This window comes from Nansenia antarctica (assembly GCF_963989245.1).
Source record: "Nansenia antarctica genome assembly, chromosome: 11".
NCBI lineage: Eukaryota > Metazoa > Chordata > Actinopteri > Argentiniformes > Microstomatidae > Nansenia > Nansenia antarctica.
The window spans coordinates 13,874,564-13,887,063 of record NC_137681.1 but is presented as its reverse complement, the minus strand read 5'-3'; the positions used below and the strand labels follow the sequence as shown (position 1 = coordinate 13,887,063).

Sequence of the window (12,500 nt, the reverse complement as noted above, 5' to 3'; positions counted from 1 at the left end):
AGGCGCCGGCCCGCTCGTTGGGAGCAATTTCGAACCGCTGACCTTGGGATCATTAGATGACGGCTCTACCTCCTGAGCCACAGAGAATTGAGAGACTCTACCTCCTGAGCCACAGAGAGCTGAGAGACTCTACCTCCTGAGCCACAGAGAGCTGAGAGACTCTACCTCCTGAGCCACAGAGAGCTGAGAGACTCTACCTCCTGAGCCACAGAGAGCTGAGAGACTCTACCTCCTGAGCCACACAGAGCTGAGAGACTCTACCTCCTGAGCCGCTGAGAGACTCTACCTCCGGAGCCACAGCGCCCACATACGTACACCTGCAGAAGCTAGATCTGTCAGAAGCCTCTCGTTCTCAGATACTGAGCCGAGTCTAGCTCATCCCATTCAATTGCACCTTTTTCCCCCTTCTGAAGGATACCCTAGCCTTAAGCGATAACAATGAATCATGACTGAGATCAAAGATCGATGTACTGCAGGCTAGTGGAGCTAAAAGCGGCGGCACACCTCGACATGTGTTGCAGGTTTTTTCGTTTAACCGCCATCGCTGCTTTAATGGGGTCATGTCTACAGTAATCCCACCCCCAAAGATATTTCACTAATCTTAGTTGATGTGTCCCAAATTCAGATTGATGAGGTATGGCTGTACCGTAGTAGGGGCTGGTGCCATTTCTGATGATTCATGGACGTGTCGTGTGAGGGGATGCTTCTCTGTGTCTTGTGCAGTGTATTGTAAGTGTCTGTCGCTGCAGCCGGAAGCTATAAACACAGTGTTCCTTTTCTTTCTGTTCTCCTGTTTCTAAAAGGAGGTAAAAGGTGGAAAATGTCGATAGAGCACATTCTTTCAGAACCAGATCTGCCCCTTTGTTTGCTGCAGCCAGTGTGATGGTCACTATAGCTTATTTCATTGTAATTGTCCTTAACTTGATTAGTCTTGTCTCTGTTTGCGTGATAATGTCCCTCTGATCAAATATTGTGATTGCAACAGTCAGTCCAGATGGCTGTGTGAACTGGTATAGCCTCCCCAGTCTACAGATCAGACAATTCTCTATTCCTTTAAAAGGACATATGGGACCTCCCATGAGGATCCCCAAATGTTAATAGAAGCGAAGCAAGCATTGATAAAGGCACTACAGATGCTGGAATGTTTACACAACAGAAGGAGCATGTTAGTGTGTGTGTGCATGTGTGTGTGTCTGTGTGTGTGTGGATGGATTGCACTTATATAGCACCTTATTCCAAAGCGCTTTACAATGGCCTCTCATTCACCCATTCACACACCGATGGTAGCAAGCTACCATGCAAGGTGCCAGCCCACTCATTGGGAGCAATTTGGGGTTCAGTGTCTTGCCTAAGGCCACCTCGACACATGGCCAGCCAGGGATCAAACCGTCGACGTTATTGGAAATGATCTTGTTACCGTTTCTGTTCAATCTTCTAAGGAAACGTCTTAGTAAGTAGGCCAGTAAAATAATTACATCCGTGAAAAAACGTAATAAAGGAAGTATAGGATACTTTGTTATCTGTTGATGGATGTGTTTGATACACATAGGCTGGGTTGCACCAATGTGGTTTAACCTTTAAACTGGTTTAAATCAAGGCCTCTACTAACCCTGTTGCACCAAACGTTAAACCTATCTTAAACCTAGTTTAAACCTAGTTTAAGCCTGGATTTACTGAACCTGGATTAAGCCTAAACCAGGATTCATTTAAACCATGTTGGTGCAACCCAGCCATAGTCAATTATGAATAGATTTTGTTGCCAATTCTCTTAACCTAATCCACGGAGGGGAAATTATATTTCAAATGGTGTCAACTCCACTGTATTATTTTTGGTTTGAACAGTTTACAGTAGTGGGTAATATGGGTACATTTTGCTGCAGTTCTCATACACAGCTAGTTAACAGTTTTACCACAGTTCCTCAACGAACATACCTTTTGAACCCCTGAGTTGAGGCTGTCGTAGAAATGGCCTGACTGTGAGTTTCCCCTCTCTGTCCAGGCACTCCGTTCAGGGACGGGCAGGAGCGGGACCTGAAGGCAGCCCTGAGGGGCACGGACCCCTCCATCCCTCTGGTGTTTGTCAGTGGGAACCATGACCTGGGCAACACTCCCACCCCTGACACCGTGGCCCAGTTCTGCCACGCCTGGGGGGATGACTACTTCAGCTTCTGGGTGAGGGCGTGGTCCTCTCGAAGTCCACTCTGATGCCGGGGTCAGATGTTCATGTGTTGCTTGTTGCTCTTAATGCTCGGGTTAGGATTGGGGTAGGGATAATCTGGTTTTAGATTTGTGATTTATGGTAACATCTACCAACGCTATGTCATAGGTTGTGTGTCAGGTGTCATGGATGGTGTGTGTCTGTGTGTATGTGTGTGTGTGTGTGTGTGTGTGTATGTGTGTCTGGACCTTGTCTATTCTGCTGTCCTGAAGGCATTAAGCTCTGATCTCCCTGCTCTGTCACAGCAGAAGCTGCTGTTCCTACCATGTGTAATCAAGAGGGTCAAATATAGGTTAGGGTCTCAGCTGTTGACATTGACCGGATGGTGTGCACTATTTTTGACCAGAGCCCTGCTGGGAATTGATTGTCTTTTTATGATGTGTCTATTACTGTCCCTCATCCATAATGTCCGTCTCCCTCTAGGTGGGCGGGGTGCTGTGCCTTGTGTTGAACTCCCAGTTCTTCTTCGATGCGTCCGCCTGCCTTGACCTGAGGGAGCTCCAGGAGACATGGCTGGAGGAGCAGCTCCAGAGGGCGGCTCAGAGCCCCGCCAAGCACGTCCTGGTGTTCCAGCACATCCCCCTGTACCTCAAAACCCCCGACGAGGAGGACGACTACTTCAACCTGCAGACCGGAGTCAGACTGAGCCTGCTGGACAGGTTCAAACGGGCAGGTACGGACCGGGCCGTAGTCAGTCACCCAGCTCTGAGAATGATCCTTGTCTTGTGTTTTATCAAAGATGCACAGACCCAGATTAAGCCTGCTCTTGTAGTAAAAGAATCAGAATCAGAAACAGAATTATTTTTATTGCCAAGTATATTCGCACATACAGGATATTGGCTTGGTGTGGTTGGTGCATAGGACATAAAGATACACACAACAATCCAATAAAAACAACAACAATGTAATAAACAACAATATATAAGCAAAAATTGTTTAAAAGAAATGCCTTTTCTGTCCGGTGAAGACTGACTTCATCTGCGTCCGTACTGTATAACGGCTCCTAAGACATCCAGGTACAGGACTCACAGCACAGAGAGAAAGGATTAACATGTCATTAGCCTTCACTACAGGAGGAGTCACAGCAAGGTCGGCTCTGGGGGGGGGGCTCAGCCCACCCAAACGTGCGTCTTGCCACTCCAGTGAGTGGCACGATCTTTGGGATTCCACAAAGATTCTTCTCACCCCAATCCCCCCCCCCCACCAGTAGACAAAAACATTCTCCGCTAGCATCCCCCCCACACACACCCACAGTGCTGCTTCTGGCACCGGGTCTGAGTCACAGGCACCAATACAACTTACAAGAAGGACCTAATTGAAACAATCAATCAGCACTCTCTCTCTATGGACAGTGGCTACACCAACCAGTGCTCATTGCTAGGCTTACGCATTCTGATACACGGGTGACTCTTGGAAGGACAGCGTGTCTTTCCGTACCCAGTTTGGTCACGTTCCAGCGAGCGTTGTTCCAACGGGGCGGACCTCTCCCCAGCACCGTACACATGTCAACACTTGCATCAATCCTGCGTCAAGGTGATTACTCATGCGGCATAATTTGATAATTTGACTCAGTACCATGGTTAAAGATTCAGAACCACAATATGTACAAGGCTGGGACATGCAGGTCACTCTAATACATTATACAGTACAGTACATGTACTGGGTTCCCGCTCTTCTCACCCATACACTTGTTCACACATTTTCTGGTGGAATCTCTTGTGAATCCAGACTACCTATAGTACATCTACATCGTCTTAAATGATTGACGATAGACATCTACTCTACGTGCAAACATACTCTACTTACTATGTACTTTCTATGTACTTGTATGTATGTAAGTTCTATGTACTTTACATCCATCTCCAGTGTATGCATGTGTACGTCATCCATCTCCAGTGTATGCATGTGTACGTCATCCATCTCCAGTGTATGCGTGTGTACGTCAGCAGGAATAAAGGGAATTGTTCAGGGACAATCCTGTTTTATTTATCCATAGCTCGGACATCCGTACCGTAGCTAAAAAAAACGGCGTCATCTAAAATGGGCAGTAGACTAGAGACTCCAGCTCCCTCTGCTCCGATGGGGGAGTGGGGGGGTAGATGGTCCTCTTTGAAAATGTTATCACAGGGCTGAAATGTGTCATTAGTTCATGTTAGACCGACATGTTTGCTGATTAGGGGGGAATCACGTCCACATTTTAGAAATTGTATGTAGTATATTTTGAAGAGTAATTTCATCCATACATTAGAAATGCCTCTACATTCAAACTACATACAGCTTGTGTTGTGTTGTGTTGTGTGTGTGTGTGTGTGTGTGTGTGTGTGTGTGTGTGTGTGCGTGTGTGTGTGTGTGTGTGTGTGGGTCCGTGCGTGGGTCCGTGCGTGGGTGCGTGTGTGGAGCTTGTCTATTCCGCTGTTCTGAAGGCATTGAGCTCTGATCGTCATGCTCTGTCATAACGGAAGCTGCTATTCCTATCATGTGTAATCATGAGGGTCAAATATAGGTTAGGGTCTCAGCTGTTGTTTACACACTTGTCTTTGTATTTTTCCCTGCATGCACCACAGACTGCATGTGTATTTTGGTTGGCACCACAGACTGCATGTGTATTTTGGTTGGCTTCAAAGGAAATATTGAATTTTTGTAGTCACTTATTTTTCCCTTTTAACATTGGAACATTTTAAAAGAAAGTGTGCGTGTATGAAGTGGTTTTCCACCGCAGGGCATGCAGGCTTCTGGTAAAAATATCCTAGCCGACCGAGCCGAGGCACATTCTCAGCGTGGAAAGACGTCAACAGCAAAGATAGGGAAAACTAATTCCGACACAATTTCACAAATAAGTTAGGTCCTTATGTGTCGTCGTTGCCCATCTCTCCTCTCATCCATGGTAAATTGTGTCTTTCCTGAATACATGGTAATTGTATTCCATGTGTTATTCACACATCAGCTCTCTTTAGCCTTCACCATCGACAGGATGTATTCTCACTAGTGAACCTTTTGTTCCTTGACTCCCAGATGATTGTCCCTCTATCTTTTTAGTGGGCTTTTCTATTTACGCTAGACAGATAGATAGATAGATAGATAGATAGATAGATACTTTATTGATCCCCGAGGGGAAATTAAGGCAGCTCAGATCACAACATAAAGTGAATAGAATAATAGAATAAAATAATACAATAAAATCATCTGAAACATTATATACACTAAGAACAGTCCAGTATGATTTACCAACCCCCAGCCTCTGATCATCCTGATCGAGCCAGACGGAAGAGGAGTTTTACAGTCTTATTGCGGCAGGAAGGAAAGGTCTCCTGTAGCGCTCCTTAGTGCATTGTATTGCAGTAGTCTGTTGCTAAAGGAGCTTCTCTGCTTTGCCATATTGTTATGTAGGAGATGGAGAGGGATTGTCCATGATGGCCAGGAGTGTTTCACCACTGAACATTGCTTTGAATAGAATTTCTTTTTAGGATCTGCTAATTCTAATTCTGCAGGTCTTAGACTCACTGCTACAAGTTTTCTACAGATCGAGAGTATTTTGTTTGTGACAGATTTCAGAGACAACTCCTAGGGCTATGGTAGCGAGGCCTATGTGTGGATGGGACAAATGCATCGGTTTATCATGACATGGAGAATATTGTGGCCCATGCAGACACATAATTAGATTTCATTGAATTTCCCCCAGTGAGGTATTTTTCATCCTCTCTCTCGTGTGTGTGTGTGTGTGTGTGTGTGTGTGTGTGTATGAAATAATATATTGTTGGGGTATAAATGTATGTTATCTCAGTACAGCAGCTGCACCTCCTTTATCACATACAACACACAGTTCCCCTATGGAACAGTCCACTGCTTCCTAACTCATGTCTACCTAACACTCTGGGTTTCATCACAACTCCCTGGACAAGGACCTTTACGGCTGAAACAGTCTCATCTGCAGTTGAATGGCACTTTGTACTGTCATTTTGCGCACCCATCTTTGAAATGTGATTAATGTTGATTTTTTTTTACATTTTAAATGGCGACGAGTGTGTGGGTTCAAGTTGTACCTGTGAGTGTAGCATATCGGTTAATTACCAGCAGTTAAGTCAGATCCCCCCCTCCTCATAGATTGAGTACCGTAATTAGGATTTCTCTTGCCGCCTGAATACTAGCACAGATCAGATTCACGCTACCAGCCCGCTTTATTTATGAGAATACATTGCCATTCCCAGCATAGCTCGCGGCTCAGAAGTTGTACAAGGCTAATTAGCACAGAGATAAGCCATGCTAAGTGTGTTGCTCTCTACTCTCGCCCTGCCCCGGGCTAGTCTCTATCAGCACAGGCCCGCTCTCTTAAACTGGAGGGTGCATTTATCACCCACTGGGATTTGATGAGAGGCAGGAGATAAAGGCTTTAAACCTACTGTTGTAATGCTTAGAGTGAGTCATGGAGTGTTTACAGTGGTAGGGCCAGAGATGGGGGGGGGGGGACTGGTGATAATCTGATGTACTATATCGATGGTGATAATGTGATGTATAGCACCACGTTTGTGTGTCGGAGGAGGAGGAGGGGGGAAACCAGTGAAGCTCTTAGATGGCTGTTGCCTGCTATGGAATCTAGGACATGTCACACTCCCCATAGATGCTCACTGTTTGTTAGAGCTGACCAAACTTGGTTCGTTTGCAAACTGGGGAAGACAGTGCGTCTCCAACTGACAGCCGGAAGTCATTTCTGTTGAATATGCATCAACAGATGCAAGGATGTTGCTCTCAGAATGTGTTGTGTTTAACATATGGGGCTGTACAGTAGCTATGCATTTTAATGGACTACTAGTACTAGAGAAATGCTTGAGAAGTCTTGACGTGGTTTCGTGTGCAGGTAAAAAAAAGAAATATGATATCTGATCATATCTGTACTATAGACAAGGATTACATTTAATTAATGAATGGATGAATAAAGCCTTTATTGCCCATATGGAGAATTCGCTTTGCACAAGGAGATTTCATCCTGGGCATGCTATACCTTCGCCATGAATGTAGCAGTACATATTCAGACCATAGAGGGTGCAATGGATCTGCTATGATCTTATGAGCTAAATGTATGTTATACTGGTCTTGTAGTATACTGCACATTGGTTCTCCAGTTATCTTGCCACCCAGTTTAACCCTGTTTAGTTTGTTCTTATTTTGTACAGACAATGCTCCCTCCCAACACTGAATACAAAAGGTCAAAATACTCTGAATGAAGGTCTTGTAAAACAGTTGAGCCTTTGCAAACCTAGCATCGGTGTTAGCGTTCCATGTCAGTTTTCTTTTTTTCTTAATTCTTTTTATTGATTTTTTAGACATGGACATAGACAATACACATTACCGATTGGGGTGATCGGGTGAGCTGGTTCAGCTTAGACATGAATATCATGAATAACAGCATGTAGGCAACTTTATATATATATATAAATATCTAAACAGTAACAAAAACGTAGAAAATGGAGGGCCAAAACGCGACTCCATCAGCTCCTACACAGCTTAATATCCCCATAGGTGGATAATCATCATCTGGGTGAATGGTGGTCTTACTCAGGTGATCAGCGAAGGGCTTCCAAGTCATGTCAAAGGTTGTGTTGGAATTCCTAAGTGAAAATCTAATTGTTTCTGTGATTTTTAATGTGATTCAGGATCTCTTTGAGCCAACTATTATGTGAAGGGGGGAGGGTATGCTTCCATTTAAATAAAATAAGTCAAACAATTTCCTGTTCCCAGGTCTGTTTCAGGTAGGCTGCTGGAGCCGGGTTGAGGGAGTCAATGGAGTCATAAATTATGGAGATAGAGCGTCTCTGAGCGGGCTTTGGACTAAGTAAAGAGTCGAACGGAGACCCGGGTGGATGATTGGGGAAGTGGGGATATTTAGTTTTAATAAAATGTTTGACCTGGAGGAAACGAAAAAAGGGAGATTGGGGCAGTTCAAACCTGGATGAGAGCTCTGCAAAGTCTGTAATAATTCCCTCCTTGTAGAGATCTTTGACACTAACTAAGCCTTTGTCACGCCAGATACGAAAGGTGGGGTCAGAAGAAGAGGGTGGGAATAAATTATGTTCATAGATTGGGGCCAGGGTGGAATGTTTACGGAATTGTAGCCAGATCTTAATCGAATTGGTGACAACTGGGTTTTGGGAGATATTCTGAATTTTGAGAGGAAGTTGTGCCGTGAGGAGAGACTGAAGGGAGACCTGATCTGGGCCCATGAGGGAGGTCCATGTCAGTTTTCTATCAATGATAGTGCCCAGGTCCTTGTACTCCTGTATGCTTTCAATAGTTGTGTCGTTCATAATTGCCGGGGACAGAGATTAAATGTATCTGAAATCAAAGATCATTTCTTTAGTTTTCTTTCTGTTTAAGATAGGGATGTCCCTATCCCACTTTTTCACTACCGATACCTGGGCTTCAGGTATCTGTGATACCGATATCAATCCGATATTTGTATTTATTTTTGTACTCCTGAATAATAACAAATACTTCCCCAGTATATAGTCCACAACAACAGTTGGCTATTTAAGACCTTTTTTCAAGCAACGAAAGCAGTAGGCTACTCTGCAGTACTCAGTGACTGTGTGGTTTAAAGTTAAAACAATTTAAATAGCAGCATTCAGCATTTTAGATTTTTTTTTTTGTGCCTTCAGGTTTTTATTCTATGTATCTTCTCTTACCAATGGCAAATCAATTATAGGACCCTTTTTGTGTAGCCTTTTTGTGTAGCCTGGTGACGCCCGCTGGTGAGACCATAAACCAGTCGCAGAATCGAAGGGGTCGAAAAGTGAAAGTGAAACTTATTGTGTCAACTATATCTTGTTTTTAGTTTTTTTTTCAAAACAGGCAACTTGAAGTTTTAAAGTACCCACTCGATATAATAAACAACAGTTTAACGATCACTAAATACTTATAATTTGTGGATAGGATTCACTGTTCTCGTTTGCCGTAGGCTACCGATAAGTGATGACTTGTAAACATACTTTTGTTTTAGGACGTGTTCAAAAGCAAGGAGTATGTGTTAATCTAATTATGTGTAGTTATGTGTTTTTAGCATGTCGATGTTCTCTCAGCATGTTGTGATGTTATAAAAACGCAGTTAGACGTTCGTAGCGATGTACCACTGTAAGCCGCTATCTGTTAGCAGCGTTTGTAGTTGTGGTTTGAATAGTCACTTTTCTACTGTTGCATTCCCATTCTTGAGGTGCACCAACATTCAAATACTCGTGTTGTCTTTAAAAATAAAAAAAAATCAATGTATGACATAATTTGAAAGCTTACAATCTGTAGTTTCAGACTATGTAAAAAAATGAAAAATTACTTTATTTGGCAAATAGTTTATGATTTCACCAGCTGGCTTCATGACATTGTCAGACTCATTACACACAGGTAGCTACTAGCCAACTCTCATGCACGTGACCACTGGCTACTACTGTTGTCATCACGTGAGTGACATACCAGATCGGGAGCACAGTGGGACATCCCTAGTTTAAGATCAATGAGTTATTTGAGCACCAGTTGTAGAAGTGGTTGACCTCAGCTCTATAACTGGTCTCATCGTCTGTTAAAAAGCCTATCAGACCAGCATCATCTGCACATGTTATCATTGTACAATTATCCTGTTGACTAACACAGTCATTGGTATACAATGTGAACAGCAAAGGTGAGAGGACACAACCTTGTGGTACTCCAGTCTGAGTTCTGATGACGGATGACTGTGGAACTACTGTTGCCTCTCAGTAAGGAAGTTATATATCCATCTTATGAGGGTATGGTATGGGGTACACCCATGCTACCCAGCTTCACTGTCAATAGATCTGCCTGGACAGTATTAAAGGCACATGAGAAATCAGCAAACAGTAGGCGCACGTAAGATGATGGGGTTTCCAAGTGTTTCCAAGTGTGCTTGAAAGGGTTTAGTACAGCTCTTCTTCTTTTCGTGTCCACAAGAGAGTCAGTTACAAGGCTTGGCTAGACGTGGTTCAACCACAGCTGAACACATTGCTGTCCCTTCTCATTGAACTCTGCCAAGTCCGATGATGTGCAGGGCTGCTCCAGCAGGGGGCATATCAGGAGGTGCTGCATGGTCTGTGGTTCAGTGCCACAGTCACACACAACGTCCCCGTCATTGATTCATTGAATGTAGCAGAACATATTCAGACCATAGAGCAGGGGTCGGCAATTAGGTTATGCCTCGGGCCATTTTTTTTTTTGAGCCACTAGATGGCGGGCCAGAACATAATCAAAGGCTAATTTAAGTAATTGATTGTTTACAAATGTGACACGTTCTAATGCTTTGACTTTTCTTTCGAAAAATGTACACATCGCTAGTCAACTAACACAGCTTGATTTGTGAGCCTGCTAACAATGTAAAGTAGTGTTCTAGTTAACTAGGTAGCAATCCAATCCATTACGTTGCAGTATTAGGCTTGACTAGCAAGTTAGTGTTGTGATTCTCAACAACGTTGAAACGTAGTTTCACCCTTTTCCATAGTTTTGAATAATAAATATGTGGACTGACGATGTATCGCAGCCTAACTTATTCTAATAATTATTTAACATCGTTTTATTCTGAATTATTCCCCCCTCCTCCCAGACAAGGTCACATTATTTATTATTGGATTGGTTGTTTGCGTGCCGGGTGAAGTTAGCTAAACAGTTAACCTGCTAGCAAGAGAAACATCATGTCACTCTCCAAAGGTCTAAAGAGGAAAGTTGACGGTGGAAACAGGGCATTTAAAGAGGAATGGACAGCGAACTATACGTTCATCCTACCTGGTTTCATCAATGCAGAGCCGCTGTGAGACTCACATCTTCCGTGCTCACGATGTTCCCTTTCTATACAAGTCGTCCTTTTCGTCAATGAATGTGATAAAGACGCACGAGAGGAATCGATTGATGCATAAAAATAAAAATAAACTGCCTGCGGATTAAAGTGACGTCAATATCACCAGATATCAAGCAAATAGTGACCGATGGGAGATGCCACTTTTCACATTAAGTGAGTACCAAGCCTGTCGTTATTGTATTTAATAACCTAATTGTATTTTGTATATTTTGAATGAATGGCTCATTGTACTTATTATCCCTAATAGCGTGTTTGCTCTGTCGTTTCAGGAGCATAGGCCTACCACCACTTTGCGCCGATTTTGTTGTCAATGTTTTTCAGAAAATTAAACAGAATTTGCTTTGTTACTGTTCATATGTGTGTTGCAGTCACATACGTAAACATTACGTTTGAATGATTTAATGAGCTGATGTTATTTTTTTCAAACCACACACCGCATGTTGGCTATTTCAGCACCACGCCGTGTCCACCTGCTTATGATTCACTATGAGGGGTTCAGCGTCAGTGCGCTTCGGTGCACCCCGCTGCCTGATTGTCTGTCCCTGTGTCATTCACTCTCAACATGGATACAAGTACAATATACGCATTATTCAGGTGGAGGTAGATTCTCTATTCGGACATTATAGGCGCGGTGTTGGACTGTCGGTCCGATATAGTAAAAAGAAAAAAAAAAAAAGAAAAAAAAAGTGGATTCTCAAAATAATCTGCTGGGCCAAATATTATTGGTGACGGGCCAGCAATGGCCCACGGGCCGCCTATTGCCGACCCCTGCCATAGAGGGTGCAATGGATCTGCTATGATATTATGAGCTAAATGTATGTTATACTGGTCTTGTAGTATACTGCACATTGGTTCTCCAGTTATCTTGCCACCCAGTTTAACCCTGTGTTGTTTGTTCTTATTTTGTACAGACAATGCTCCCTCCCAACACTGAATACAAAAGGTCAAAATACTCTGAATGAAGGTCTTGTAAAACAGTTGAGCCTTTGCAAACCTAGCATCAGTGTTGGCGTCACAGTCACACACAACGTCCCCGTCATTTAGGTATCCCCATTTGGCGAGAGTGGCTTTTGTACGTCCAACACCAGATCTTATCCTGTTTAGGCATTTCCACACTGCGTAGTTGGTGTACAGCTCAACTGCTCACAACACTTCTGTGAAGATATAATTGATCTCTATACTGGTCTTTCTCATAGTAGGTGTAACTATATAGCATCTAACCCCACTAAGTGAAATTCCAGTCAGTGGAAGTGTCTGTGATGGAGGACACTGGAAGGGGATCCTCTCTGAGACTTGAGTGATGGATGAGAGTGATTTATCACAAGCAGAGGCGACGAGAGCCCTGCACTGCATCATTTTGTATCTCCGACTGTCATGCAAATTATCTACAGGCACATGATGAATTATTTCCAGCACAGTACTTTAATGACACTCACC

The 12,500-nt window shown here is 43.5% G+C and overlaps 1 protein-coding gene across 1 annotated transcript in view; it reads left to right on the top strand.

Moving 5' to 3' along the window:
- cpped1 (calcineurin-like phosphoesterase domain containing 1) overlaps positions 1-12,500 on the top strand; it is a 31,835-nt gene that overhangs the window by 13,972 nt on the left and 5,363 nt on the right. The window contains exons 3-4 of the mRNA XM_080541502.1: positions 2,000-2,172; positions 2,642-2,891. Of these exons, the coding sequence (XP_080397628.1) occupies positions 2,000-2,172; positions 2,642-2,891 (423 nt within the window). The remainder of the gene's footprint in view (positions 1-1,999; positions 2,173-2,641; positions 2,892-12,500) is intronic.